This window comes from Colius striatus, chromosome 2 (genome assembly GCF_028858725.1).
Source record: "Colius striatus isolate bColStr4 chromosome 2, bColStr4.1.hap1, whole genome shotgun sequence".
Taxonomy (NCBI): domain Eukaryota; kingdom Metazoa; phylum Chordata; class Aves; order Coliiformes; family Coliidae; genus Colius; species Colius striatus.
This window is the reverse complement of record NC_084760.1, coordinates 61,398,876-61,413,672: the sequence shown is the minus strand read 5'-3', so window position 1 is coordinate 61,413,672 and position 14,797 is coordinate 61,398,876. Positions and strand designations below refer to the sequence as shown.

The following is a 14,797-nucleotide window of genomic DNA, read 5'->3' as shown; positions in this document are numbered from 1 at the left end:
CCGAAGGCACGAGGCCAGCGCCCGCCACTGACGTGGCCACCATCCCGGCGCCGGGGCGGAGCGCGACGACTGACAGAACCGCCGCCCTCGACCGACGCTACCGGCTGACCAGGAAGCGCCAGGCGCGGCGGGAGCCGTCGCGCATGCGCGACACTGAGCCGCGGGCGGAAGGGTGTCTGGCGCGCCTGCGCAGGAGGATTCCGCCCGGCCCGCCGGTCAACAACATGGCGCCCTAGCCCGCCGCGCCAGGGGTACCGCGGGCGAGCGAGGCGGCCGCCGCCGCCGCCATCATGTCCCGCCACAGGAACGTCCGAGGCTATAACTACGACGAAGGTAGTGGCGAATGGGAGCCGGCGGCAGAGATGCGGGGGCTGCTCCGAACGACGCCCCAACCGCCGGCCCTTCGCGCCGCCCCCCTCCCCCTTCGGTCCCGCTCCCCATTACTCGGCGGGCCCTTCTGCCGGGCGAGGGATCGCGGCGGATACCGCGGGCAGGCCGGCGGGAGGGTGTGGCGGGCCCGCACGACTGGAGGGGAGAGGGGCTGCTTCTTCCCTCCCACCGCGTCTGACAGCTGCGCTCGCTTCCGCGGGGTTGGATGAGGCTCCGCGCCAGGCCGCGCTCCGCCCCCGCCCGCTTCCCGCCTGAGTGGCGGATCGGGGCACGTGGCCGCGCTGCCGCTTCTGCCGCCGCAGTTGCCGTACGGGGCCGCTGTCAGCGGCCGGGGTCTCCCGGAGCTGCTGGACGGGGGAAGCGCGGGCCTGGTATGCAGGCTGAGCCGCAGGCCGAGCAGTGATGGGATTTGCCTGAGTTGCATGAAGCTGCCCACGTTTAGCGCCTTTTCAGGCGGGGGAGGGGAGAGGGACTTGAAAACTAGTCTCAGTCCAATTGATGTCACCCTTCTTGAGTCTCATAAAAATGAAAAGTTTCTGTTCCCGGTCAAAATAGCAAATTGTTACTGATGTTCAGCCACAGTAGTAGATGAAAAGCAACAACTGTTCTATGTAAAATAAATGAAGTTCTTAAAGATGGAGTTGTGCATCTGAGGAAGAATCTGCTTTTCTGTCATATTTTATTTAAATTTGCATTGAATGAATAAGCTTCTCTGGTAAGAATCTGGTTCACGTCTGCGGTGCCGCAGCTTGCTTTGTGCCCTGTCCCATTAACTTAATGCAAACTCTAAATTGCACCCTTTTTTTCCCCACAATAATTTTGTTTATGTTGGCTTGGGCTGTGGAAAAGTGGACACATTTCTAGTTGATAGTGGTAGTTTTAATGACACTTCGGTATGGGAGCAGCTGTTTTTGTTGCCTCTCTTTGGCAGGTTATGTATGAAAAATTGTAAGAAATCCTTTTGCCCGCCTCTGGTCTTTTGCTATGAGTGGAGAGGTGCAATATATGTATGTATTTTAATAGCACAAATTGGGTTTTGCACTGTGATCTTGGCATCTTTGGGGAAGTCATGTGAATCCACATGAGCCATGTTTTGCTACTGCAAATTTACCTAACATAGGCAAAATCTTAGACTGGATTGGTGATTTTGCTGCTTGATTCTTTCTCTAGAGATTTTCTTCTTCACAAATTGGCTGTGTCATCTGCGAAACTGAGTGCACGATCTGTAGAATGCACTTTAGTGTTTTTACCCTCATTAGAATCTCTTTTAATAAGGTTGCTGAGATGCATAGGAGTTTGCTGTAGTCGAGACTTAACTTGCTACTGCTATTTGGAAATTTACTGTTGCATTACACATCAGATTTCCTTAGAAGTGTGTATATGTGTGGTCTTTAATGCTGTGTGCTACCTTTGTAGTGGCATACAATCATTTCTGTCCCAAATGAAGTACACTTTTGTATCTTTCTTTTTTTATTCACTGTTATGCCAAGTGTTTTGTTTGGTCCAATTATTTGTCTCCTTTCTAAAGTAAATATTTACAGTTTTTTTGGGCTCCTTTCCTGGGAAGATTTCTGAGGCCTTAGACCTTGTGGCCTTTATTTGACCGTATTCTGTTTCTGCTCTCTCCTTTTTGAGGTATTATGATCAGTAATGACTGTGATATTCCAGCTGAGAGTGTGTTGGTGGCACAACTGTTGACACTATGGAAGGCTTCTGTGGATTCTCTGCTCTGTCATTTTTTTAATAATTATTTTCACGGTCAGTGCAAACTCAGCAATATTCACTGGGTTCTTCTTAGTCTAGAAATTCTAGAATTGTAGAATCGTTTCAGCTGGAAGAGACCTTTAAGAGCATCAAGTCCAGCCTTTATCTCAGCCCTATCAACCACTAGACCATTTCCCTAAGTGCAACATCCAGCCATCTTTTAAACACCTTCATGGATGATGACTACACCAACTCCCTGGGCAGCCTGTTCCAATGCCTGACAACCCTTTCAGTGAAGAAATTCCTCCTCATATCCAGCCTGAACCTCCCCTGCCACAACTTGAGGCTATTTCCTTTTATTGTATTGCTTGTCTCTAGGGAAAACAGACCAACCCCCGCCTCACTACAACTTCCTTTCAGGTAGCTGTAGAGACGATAAGGTCTCCTCTGAGCCTTTTCTCCAGGCTAAACAGCTCCAGATCCCTTAGCTGTTCCTCATATGAGATGTGCTCCAAATCCTTTACTGGCTTGGTGGCTGCTTCTGGATCCTCTCCAGCACCTCTATGTCCTTCTTGTACAGAGGGGCCCAAAACTGGACACAGGATTTGAGGTGTGACCTCATTAAAGCCATGTACAGGGGAATGATCACCTCCCTGTCCCGGCTGACAACACTGTTCCTGATAAAGGCCAGGATGCCCTTGGCCTCCTTGTCCACCTGGGCACACTGCTGGCTCACATTCAGCTGCTGTCAGTCAACACTCCCAGGTCCCTCTGTGCCTGCCAGCTTTTCAGCCACTCCTCCCCAAGCCAGTAGCACTGCTGCGGGTTGTTGTGGTCCAAGTGCAGGACTCAGCACTTGGCCTTGTTGAAACTCACAGCATTGGCCTTAGCCCAGCCATCCAGCCTATCCAGATCTCTCTGTAAAGCTTCCCTACTCTTCCACCCAGCTTGGTGTCATCTGCAAACTTACTCAGGGTGCACTTTATCCCCTCATCCAGATCATTAATAAAGATGTTAAGCAGGAGTGGCCCCAGTACTGAGCCCTCAGGGACACCGCTTGAGACTCACCACCAACTGGATTTAACTCCATTGACCACAACTTGTTGGACCTGACCATCTAACCAGTTTTCACCCAGCAAAGTGTATGCCCATCCAAGCCAAGAACAGCCAATTTCCCTAAGAGAACACTGTGGGAAGCAGTGTCAAATGCCTTACTAAAGACAGAGAACATCCACAACCTTTTCTTCATCCAATAAGTGGGTCACCCTGTCGATAAAGTATTTGTAATGTCCAAGGTCTGTGGTCTGTAGGTTGATATCGGAGACCAGACTCTTTTTTTTAAACTGTTAGCTATGTTTTTTTTAAACAACAAACAAAACGTGTTATTTGTGAAACTGCCAAGTGTATGCAATACCATCTTTAAAATATTTCATTATTTTTTCATATATTTTATTATTACATAGGTAAAATTACAAATTTATTTTCAAGATGTACATAATCCTATGTTCGGTGGGGTTTTTTTAATAGGAGGGGATAATTCTGATTCCTGATTTTTAAGATTTTTTTTTTAATGTGAAAAATATATTGTTATCTTTAAGTAAGTGTGTAAGATTCTTGTTTTTTGACTGAAAAAATTCCTAGGAACTGTGAATTGTGCTTTTTGCCTTAGTGAACTTACTTGGAGTGGTCGATGACTGTGAGGACGGACCAGAGAAGAAAGCTGAGAAGTGAATATGTACAAAGTAGAAATGCCAATCCTGAGTTATTGGAATAGAGGTTGTAAAAAAATTGTCTGTGATTAAGACTATGGAGAGGTCAAGCAGAAATATGAAGAGAAGTACCATGCATAAAGATTTGTGCAACTGTAGAAGGTTGGGTTTGGACTGTGAGGGCAGCCTTCCAAAAGAGCTGCTAAAGGAGGAGATGTGAAGGACAGCAGCTCTTGAAAATTTTCGGCTTTCCAAATGAATAGAGTATTAAAATTCTATGATTGTAACTTAGAATTTCTTACCTAGGTAAATAAACAGTACTTAACTCCACTTAGGGAGTACTAGAGATGCATAATGTCTTAAAACCTTGTGTAAAAACTAGCCTTTGAATTGTGATATTAAGTATTTAGAAATTGTGTGGACTAATCTTACTGTTTCTGCTTCATAGATTTTGAAGATGATGATGTATATGGCCAATCAGTAGAAGATGATTATTGCATTTCTCCTTCAACAGGTTGGTTCAAATTACTGCATATAAGCATTGTCCATTGGTTCCTACTCTGATATTTATTTCTAGAATAAAAGAGTATTTAAAAGTAAGTAAAACTTATTGAAAAGTGCGTAGCAGCCATAATCCTGTTACAATCAGGTAGTGTTAGGTGTTGTACTTTTGGGAGTCAATGTTAGACAGCTTGGCACAATCTTCACTTGTACAAGTATATTATCTTGGATGGTCAGAATGTACTTGTATGTGTGTAAAATGTACTTAATGGTGTAAAAAATCTGTTTTATAGGAATGTGGTGATAGTCTTGAAACATTTGGTATCTTTTAAAATTGTTAGTAGGATCTAGCTTGTGATTCTGCACCTGGTAACTAATATCTTTTGTACAACTTGGAGTAAATGGGGGGTAGGGATTCTTACTGTGGGATGCAGCACTAGTCTTCACTGGCTTCTGTTCTCATGCAAGATCATCTGGTGCTAATAAGCCTTCTGGCATTTGGGATGTTGCAAAGTAGGTATGAAAATAATGATGCAGTGTGCTCAGGTAAGATGTAACTAGAGTAACTCAATCCAGCTGAATTCAACCCTCCTGTACAGCCATTATGTTGTGTTCTCCTGTCAAATCTCTGGCAAGATTATCAGTTCAGGTTTTCCACAGCTTTGGTGGCAATGTTTCTAGAGCTGAGTAGGAACTGGAATTAGTATGGTTGATGACGTGAAGCTCTGCTGCTGCAGGTAACTAGGCTGGATCTAAATCCACTACGACCGTGATGTAGTCTATGACCTCTGGCCACAGGTACTTGTTTTTTAGACCTTTTCTAAAGAATTAAGGGAGCCTTGTATTTTGTGATGAAAATGTACAACATCTTTAGTTTTTACTAAACCGCTAAATTGCAAAACTTATTATTGTTAGTGCTCAGTAATTTTCCAAATAAATCTTTTTTAATAAACATGATTTATAACCTGAGTTAGTTGGTATAGCAATCTTCTAATTTGAGAAACAGCTGCTAATACCATACTACTTAAATACTGGATGTACATATTCTTTCGATATGTATTTCAGAGCTGGGGAGAATATTACACATCAAAGAAATTTGTTTACATTATACTTCATATATTTCGGAGAGTATGTAATGACTGGGGAGAAGTTCAGCAAGAAGTTTTATTTATATATGTGCCTTAATATGTATCTAGATCAGGGTGGAATTATGCACTTATTTAAAATTTTGTGTGAATATACATTTTAACTCATGGGCTGTATTTCTAATGAAATTCCAGGAAGAGGAGAATGTGTTCAACTCCATTAAATTTTTATCAGTGGTTTGACAGTGTCATGCTGTAAAAATGTTATTTTCCTGCTAACCCTTTTTTTTTTTTCACTCATGAGCGAGGTAAAAAAATTGTGGACATTAGGCCATAGGTGGTAATTAGGTATAGAAAATGCTATTTTTTTCAAACCTGGGATACATTATTTTATATCATTATTTAACTTTGCAGAATTATTGCATCCTCTGGATACAATGACATTGCCTAGCTTATGGTTTCACTCTGATGATGACCTATTTATGTACTAGCATGAATTGCTGTATATTCTGTACAGTTTTGAGTTAAAGTAGCGTGTCGTTCCCCCCTACAAACCATTGCAACAGGTCAGGGTTCTACCTTTTTTCCCCCTTTAGATGTGTTTTCTATAAAGGAGGAAAAAAGATTACATTTTTTTTTTTAATACTTTGTTTTTACCTAATCCAGCAGCGCAGTTTATATACTCCAGACGAGACAAACCAGCAACGTTTGCTGAGCCGTTAGAAGAAGAATATGGCTATGAAGGTACAGATGATGCTGCTGATTATTTTACATCCAATCATCAGTTGACTGAAGTTGATAGAGGTAAATATAGAAAATAATTCTCAGAACAATCTCTCTTATGAATTAAGAACTTAGTAAAATAGTGTTAATATTTCTTACTTGCCCGATACTGCTCAGAGTTATGTAATCATACTGTAGAACAACACTCTTCATGAGCATAGCTTCATAGATGGTTCTTCAGCTGTGTATACTACTTCTGACTTGATTGCATACGTTGAAATATGTTCGTAGTTTCTGATTACAAATAATGAGATTTGATACAAAATTCAGACATAAGAACAGCTGTCCTGGCTCATATCAAGAAGCTCATGGTCTTGACTCTGCAAAAGATGCTTCGAGTACGAGAAACAATGTACTTGTGAAGCTTTTTCTTGTAGTGCATTCCAAATTAGTGTTTGAGAGGCTTTCAAAGTCATACATTTCCTTGAAACAGTGGTGAATATCTTTAGATACCTGTATCCTTTAAAATCTTCTCTTTGCCTTCTTTGGAGCCATTAGACTTTGCCATTCAGACCTGCATCTGTGAATTCTATGTAACAAGCTGAATTCTGAGATGAGCGGTTGTGAAAAAAACCCTTGCTTTTGTTTCATAAACTTTCTGCCTGATAGCTGTATTACATGCTGTGTGGAAAAGAATCACAGGACTACTTCCTAGGTATTAATAGTTAAATTAATTTTTAACACTTTGGAAATAATCAGAATTTTCTTACAAGGTTGATAACCTCAGAGTAAAGTGTGTTGGTGAATGGAGACAAGAATGAAAGTTAATATTTAAAATTCAGAAACAGTAGATAGAGTAGCTACAATGTAGATTCTGTTTCAGGTAAATTGGCAGAAAGTATGATAATGCATAGACATATGGGTAAGTACGGTAAACTGTGGTGTAATATACATGTTTTTATGGAGGAAATAATGCTGTAGAGTGCAATTTGAATTATTCAACCAGTGTGTGCACACAGGTGATACAGACAATATGGTAGCATTGCTTTTCAGGATGATTTTGAGAGGCTTAATCAGTTAAGAATTGGTTGGAACAAGAAAGAAAGCAGAGATGTCTGCGAAATTACTGTTTTGTTTCAGAGTCCCTATTCTGCACTCAGAAAGATAAAAAACCCTAGAAATAAAACAATTTCTACTGTGAAAACAGAATGCTCCCACAAGACCTGTTTTGTTTGGTGTTGTGTACAGTGTTGGCCATTAGCACAAAATTAATGATTATAGTCATGATAGTCATTAATGATATAGTCATACAGTCATAATGATTGTTGGGTGCTGGATAGTAAAATGGCCTACCAGCACGTGGTGCAGGGCTCTACCAGGGCTTGTTTTGAAGAGCAAATGAGTAGGGAACATTGACTTGCTATTTGCACTGCAGGTCAAGGGTACTGATTAAGTAACCCTGAGAAAGATGGAATACTGTGCTGTTAGCATAGTTCTTTAAACATCACCATCTTTGAGGAGGTGCTCAAATAAAGAATCTGTTTTCTTCCTTTTGTTCAGTTTCTGCTTTCTAATATCTGAACTGACAGAAACTGATACTCTGGAAGATTTTTCTCTCTTCTTTTGTGTTTGTATGTCTGATCAGCACGCTACTTCCAGTGAGTGGCAGCCTGGTGAATTTTCAGTCTCTTTTGTGCAAGTCAAGACTTAAGGAACTTACCTTAATCAAGGATTATACAGAAATACGTTCCAAAGAAAACTCATTTTTGTCAGCCAAAAATGGTGACTGCTTTAAGAAAGATAAAGATTGCAGGTAGTTTAAAACTTGGTATGTTGATCCAGAGTTTTCAGTTGTTAAGGCTGGAGGCCTCTGAAAGTGCTGTTTTACTTTGGATGTCAATTATAGCATCTGTGAACACTTAAAATTTATTGTTCAATGGGATTCCATGTTGACTTACTAAATTACTTTGGATAACTTTAAGGTGACTATTTATATTTCTTCTCTGCAGTGAAGACAATTAATTTTAAAACAGTGAAACGTTTATGTATTGAGACTTCATAGGCTACTAAATAGTAGTCAGTGATACATTCCTTACAGCAGTATCTGAGTTTATAATGGCAGTAAGTGAGCTTGAAATTAATTTCTAAAGGTTTTATCTCTTACTGTGATATTTTCTCTTGTTAATCAGAAGTGTGGTGCTAGTGGTTAGGCCGCTTAAGACATTTTTTTGTGCAGCTTTTAACAGTAACATGTCTCTTTTAGCCCGTCTTAATTCATGCCTTGATCAAATGAGAGAAGTTTTGGCAGAGTCTGTACCAGAGCAAACAATGGTGCAAGCAGTACTGGATAGTAAATTTGATGTACAGAAGGCTTTGGATCTTGTACTTTCACAAGGCAGTAAGCAAAATGTGAAGAGCAGCAATGAGGATGCTGTGATTGTAAGAAAGACGACAAAAGGTATACTTCTGTTTAATTGTTTCCATTCAAGATGGTTCAGTTCTATGTACAGTTTAATTTTGGCTTTAGAAACTGTGAAGATGCTTGTTGTTGTACTAGCCATTTATTAGAAAATGTAAAAAAACCCTTATTCTTTTGTTTCTATGTTGTAAAAACATTTAAAGGAAGCAGCAGCTTTTCTTGAGCTAGAAGTAAAAATAAAACCTTAGTACCAGCTTAAATTCAGATTGCAGCCATCTGCAGTTCACAGTAGATTTCAGATTTCTAGTATACTATTTAACTGAATTAATACATATCCTACAAGTTGGACAACATCTTTTAAGTTTTCTACACTTCCATTATTTGTTTGTCAAACTCGACACCTTCCATACCCAATACCTCCTTTTTTTTGATAGCATCTATACAGTAACTTGCTTGTTTTGATCTATACTTAAGTATTAATATTTACTGACATTCTTTGCTGATTCTTATAATTTCTGAGGTATTTCAGTAGATACTAGTAATTTAATTGTAGAACATTGCATGTCTTTGGATAACACTTAGTAATTAAATGCCTTTTCATGTTTCTTCTTGATTTTTTTTGTTTGTTTGTTGCCGCTGTCAACTTCAAAAAATGATTGTGACTGCACTTCCATCTGAAAATTATTGGCTATTGTAAGGTAAGGAGACTTACTTTGTTGCCCAGAAATGTGTATTGATACAGACAGTTTCTTATGTGAGGTAGAAGATGTTCCTGACCACAACAACAAACCTGGGTTTGCAAACTTAACAGCCAAAAGTGGTTCAACTTATCACTCCTTAATGACAAATGACAATATGATCTTTAATTCTGAAAAATCCAATATACCTTCACCTGAAAGGAAAGGATTGAAATCCTCTTCTCTTGTTCTGTCATCTTTCAGTGATGATTTGTGTAAAGGATTGTTTTATGAACCCATGAATAAAGAGGTAGAAAATCAACTGCCAGAAAGTTCTAATGCAGTAAGTTCGATTCCTAAGAGTGAAGATGTTTACTTTAGCATAGGAAGTAACCCATCTGGAAATTCTTCCTTTAAGAAGTTGGAATGCAAGGAAACACAGGACTTGAAATCCTTGCTGATGCAGAATGCGGTGTGTGATTCTCTGAGTCCTGAAGACAGCATGCCTCTTGTTTCCTCAAATACTTCTGATTGTAACAGTAATGCAAATTTTTACAATCCTCCATGTTTAACAAGTGCTTTAGGAAAATTGGCTCTTGATAACGAAGTCAGTCATACTGTAAAAAGAAAGAATGAACTTCCTGAAAGTTTTTCTTCACTTGTGCAAAGTAGAAAACCAGAAACTCCCTCTTCAGACATGGCTTCCTTGCCAGTGTTAAGATCTGGAAGTACATCATTGGCTGACTTACTTCAGGAGCACCATGAAAGCAGTGCTATTCCCTGTTACTCTTTGGCTGATCTTTATACTCAGTCAACAGGAAGTGTCACTGATATGAAGTTGGGAACCTCACCATTATCACAACTAGTAAGTCAACCCCAGGCTTCAGGTGGGATGCCAGAGCTAACAGGATCTTTGTCTTCTCTAGCCCTCTCTAAAGTTTCTCCACTAAAGGAGGTTGAGAATTTATCACTCTCGGATTTAATAGCAGAGACTATTGAAATAGATAAAACTCAACAGAGGACAGACTTCCCCATGCTCAATGTAACTGAACTGAGGCCTTCTAAAAGAACCAACATTGATTTAAGTGTCCTTCTGAAAAATGCACATGTATCTGCAGATCAAAAGGTAGTAGGACAGTCAAATGTCTTAAGCCCTGAAACTAAACTTTTAAAAGAAAAACAAGGAAAATGTCCTGCTCTTACCAAAACAAATAAAAAAGTGAAAAGAGGGCTTGCTTGTAAGAGGCAGGATTTGTCCCTTTCATGGATGCAGGCACTGCGTGCAAGACCTTCAGCTTTTGCTTTAACTTTGTGTCTCCGTTACCCTCCAAAAGGCTACAAGCGGCATACGGTGGGGATGCATAAAGCTTTCCTATACAGTAGGCAAGTACAAGATGTAAAACCCAAGGAAGCTGGTCCTATGACAGTCATAACACCATTTGACTTCAAATCAGCATCTCCTGATGATATTGTGAAAGCTAACCAAAAAAAAGCTTTTACAAGGGAGTAGTGAAAAAAACAAAAACTCTGTTTATATCTTGGTATGTTAAAAAAATAGGAAAAAAAATAATTATCTTGGGCCTAATTATCATGCAAATATGACTTTTAATTTTTAAAATTTTTTTGTAATTGACATATTACAGTTCTCACTGTTTGGAAGCAAATTTGTATGTGAACTTTTAATGTTGCACTGAATATGTTTATTTTTGATGAATTTTCACTGACAATTGAACATTTTTAACTTTTGCAAAGCCATGAACTTTAGTATACAGGTGTTGCATGTACAGAGTTCTGTAAACACCATTAGACTTCTTGAAACATCTCTGTAGGTGTTGAAAATGTGATTTGTTGGGAAGAACACTGAATTATTACTTTCTAAAATAATTTAGTTTTGCTATATGGTGTATAGTTTGAATGAATGGAAACCGCAGTTTATATTGCAACTGTTTTATTAAATGTTCTTAAATTTAGATTTTTCTGATAAGGTATGTTATTAGCCTGCCAGTCTTGTAATTGGTATTTCCAGTCAATGTCATTGTTCTCTTCTTTGTACTGATGACAATATTACAACAGAAATACCTTTAGTTTTTAAAAGCCTCACTAACCTCAGGTTTTGACAGTTTTGTTATAGGACATGTAGTTTTTGACAGGACCAAATTTGTTGTGGAGCAAGCAATTAAAATTGTATGCCTCCCTCCATTCAGTAGTCAAATGTGATTTCAGAGTTTTAGAGCTGTATTGTAGGTACATCTATGTTGCATGTACTTCATTAGAAGTTTCTGTAGGATTCTATGGCTTATTTTCAAAACTTTCAGAACAGTGTTGGGGTAATAATTCATTCAACTTTAGCATGAGAGTCTTTGCTCAATGGAAAAAAAAAATATTCAGGCAGAGCATTAAGTGGTGTTTGTGTCTGTCTCTTGTCTGTTTTGAAGAAAGCTTCCTTTAGAAATGGAAATACATTCTCTTCTACTGTTTGCACCGATTGCTCTAAAGTTGAGTCTCACGATGATCAGAATCAGGACATTCTGGACTTGTTTTTTTAGGTGATAATGACCAGATTATGGTGCCCCTGTTAGTCAAATCAGTAACTGCATGTATGTTTCAGCTTTCCTTTTAGTATACATGACTACTTTTAACAGATTTCCAATGTAAACATTTTAGGTCTTGAAGAGCAATAAGTGCAATAAAAGTACTGCTGCAACTAGAAAAATACGTTTGTTATACTGCCATACAGTCGTGCTAAACTTGATAGCTAGTATGGAGCAGTAGATAGAATTTAATTTAGTTTTAATCTCATTTTTGCTAAGCATGTTATGTTAAAAGGAAGACAAAAACTTTAGGCTTATTTCTGACTTCACATTGCACTACAGTTTTGTTTCTAAGTAAAAGCAAAACATGTTCCAATGCTCTCAGGTACAAATTTCATGTTCTGTATATTTTGCTTGTTTGTCTAGTTGATGCTATTGTCATTTAGGACTATGAACAGTGTGACCTTTGGCCTCTTGAGTCAAATTAATGTTTCTTACATTTCCTAATAAAAGTTTTATAGAGTGTCAATGCTGCAGTGTTTATGTTTTAGTTAACATGTTAATCTAGCCATCTACATCCTTACCTGTTTTTAGTGCCTTAAAACATTCAAGTGTAAAGAATACAATTCAGTGTTCATCCTGTGATCTGATAAGTTCATGAGCAGGCACATAACTGATTTATTTCCTCAGAAGTCTTTCTATAGAAGTCTGACTGGTACCAATCATATACTAGTTGCTTTATTAGTTAGTCTTATTGGCAAATTATCATTTATGAACAATATGAAATGTTTCTCAGCAATAAATTTCACTGTACTTAGTTAATATATTAACTTCCAACTGTATAAAGTCCAAGTCTGTCTTTCCCTGCTGAGGTGACATGTCCTGTTTGCAGAGTTTATGATTAAAGTTCATTTTTTTCTGAAATTGTGTGTATTCTTCTAGTAGAGAAATTCGAACTTTAAAAGTAAATTATTAGTGCAAAATTTGGCATTATCATGCCTTTTATATTTTTAGGTGATTTTACTTTGTTACAAATACTTGAGGCCCTAATTAGTATAGGTTGAGATAATATGTGTGATTTTTATAAGATTTCCATTGAATACCTTTGTTTTTCCCTCTAAATCTTTTCATGTACTCTTGTTGAACTTCTCTTTGTTTTGGTCTGTTTTCCTGTTCCCCTGGCTTCTGATCTTTGCATCAAACTTCTTAGCAGTTTTAATAATTTTAGAACCTGAACTGAACATGCCCTAAAATGTATGCCCTATGGATTCCATTGGAAAGTATATACAAGTAGTAGGTGGCAATGTGAAGTACTTGGAGCTGAATTTTGCCATTGATCTCATGAAGATTAAAGTCTGAAGAAGTGACTGAAGCCAAAGGGCATCAGCATTATAGGTTTATTGCTGATCTTACTGTGGGACTTAGTAAACAACTCTAGATCTTGTTAGGTAGCTAGATTTTCATAGATAAATACCTTTTCATTTGCATTTGTCTCAGTGTTTTTTTAGTGACCTTGAAGAAGCAGTACATGGTGGTCAGTGTACAAGGAGTAAGGGGGGGGATTTGATTTTTTTCTTCAGTTTGCAGTCCTGAAACCTGAAGTGAGCCTTGGATTAGTACAAACCTGCAGGCTGAATTCTGCAGAAGGTGCCTAGGTGGTGGATAAACCTGCATTCTAGTTAACATTCAGCAGAGTTTATTGATTTCTTTGCTTGGAAAGTTTTAGTTTTGTTTTTTTAAACAAAAGGTAATGTATAACTATATTTGTTTTTTAAATGAAATGGGTATTTTATTCAATTAATTATTCATTTACTTAATCACAAACAGGTTTGTGTTATCAGTGACTGGTTTTATTGTCTTTGGACACAGCTGAAATATGGCATTTTTGTATAACAAGTCTGTTTGGCTTTTGCACAGAAATGTTTCAGCCTCATGAATGTTGGAATTCTTGTTGACTAAATCTATTTTATGTTTAACACAGTGAGCTTATTTTATTGATGTATGTATATAACTTCCCCTCCCATTTTGCAGCTAGTGCATATCTTTACCCAATATGAGTTGTGTTACTTGTTTTGAAATGCACATATTAACATTGCAGAATACTTGTGTTTGTGTTTGCATATGGACATAAAAAAGAGTATTAAGCTACATGGACACACTACTTGCGGTATTCAAGCTGTATATGCCTAAGGTATTTTATGCATTACGCTTATTTTTTTTGCTTAGTTTTTAAGCGACTGATGAATATTTTTAATACAGAATTGACTTCTGGATGTTGCTTTATGTACCTAAATAAAATACATATTCTAAAGGACTGCCTTAATTACAGTTTCTTGTTAACTTATCTGATGGAAATGGAGTTGTGATTGAAAGGATTTTATGTGTTGAGAAAACATGCTCCAGTTCTTGTCTAGGTTTGTATGAGTGTACTTCTTTCCATGGAAGATTCCTTTAGAGAAAATGAAGCAAAAATTGTCATTTACTAGTGTGTATTCAGATACCATATTGAGGCTCCAGTTTGATTTCGATTAGAAATGCATTACTAAGTTATTCCTTTAGATCATTTTGATAGCATTTTAAAAAACTTATTTGGATCTTAAAAAAGTAGAGGATATCAGTGAAATAAGAAAAAAGCTGTCCTCAAGCACTTTGTAACAGTAGAAATTAAAAGTCTTACAGCTGATTTTTGAATTTGTAGTTGGCATTCTGGAAGGATGGTTTTGAAGATGAGCCCTTAAAATCTTTCTTAAAATCAACATTCTTAAAATGTCTCTATTCCATTTTTATTTTAGGTTTCCTTTTTCTAGCTGATTTCTATCTGAACTTGTTTTGGAAAACCAAGGCAAATTAAAAATCAAAGTATGAGAGGAGTAGGAAAAGAACAGCCCCCACTGGGATATCAGAAGTGACTGATGCTTTGTACCCTTTGGGAGGTGATTTGTATTTTGCTGTTTTTTACAACAGAAACTGCTTTTGTTTAGAGAAAAGTGTAGAACATGAGGAGCATAAGCTTCAAATTAAAACAACCCCAAAACATGAGATTAAAATGTCACATACC

At 38.2% G+C, this 14,797-nt stretch overlaps 1 protein-coding gene across 3 annotated transcripts in view; it reads left to right on the top strand.

Moving 5' to 3' along the window:
* The first annotated feature begins 200 nt into the window (after positions 1 to 200).
* The window catches only part of HBS1L (HBS1 like translational GTPase), a 62,827-nt gene continuing 48,230 nt past the window's right edge, over positions 201 to 14,797 (top strand). Inside the window, exons 1-5 of one of the 3 annotated variants that reach the window (XM_061990728.1) lie at positions 318 to 333; positions 4,252 to 4,317; positions 5,042 to 5,102; positions 6,056 to 6,193; positions 8,376 to 8,570. In XM_061990728.1, the coding sequence (XP_061846712.1) occupies positions 8,402 to 8,570 (169 nt within the window). In that variant the 5' untranslated portion in view covers positions 318 to 333; positions 4,252 to 4,317; positions 5,042 to 5,102; positions 6,056 to 6,193; positions 8,376 to 8,401. Of the gene's footprint in view, positions 334 to 4,251; positions 4,318 to 5,041; positions 5,103 to 6,055; positions 6,194 to 8,375; positions 8,571 to 14,797 lie in introns of all 3 variants that reach the window. The other 2 variants (XM_061990727.1, XM_061990726.1) reach the window with 2 other exon arrangements.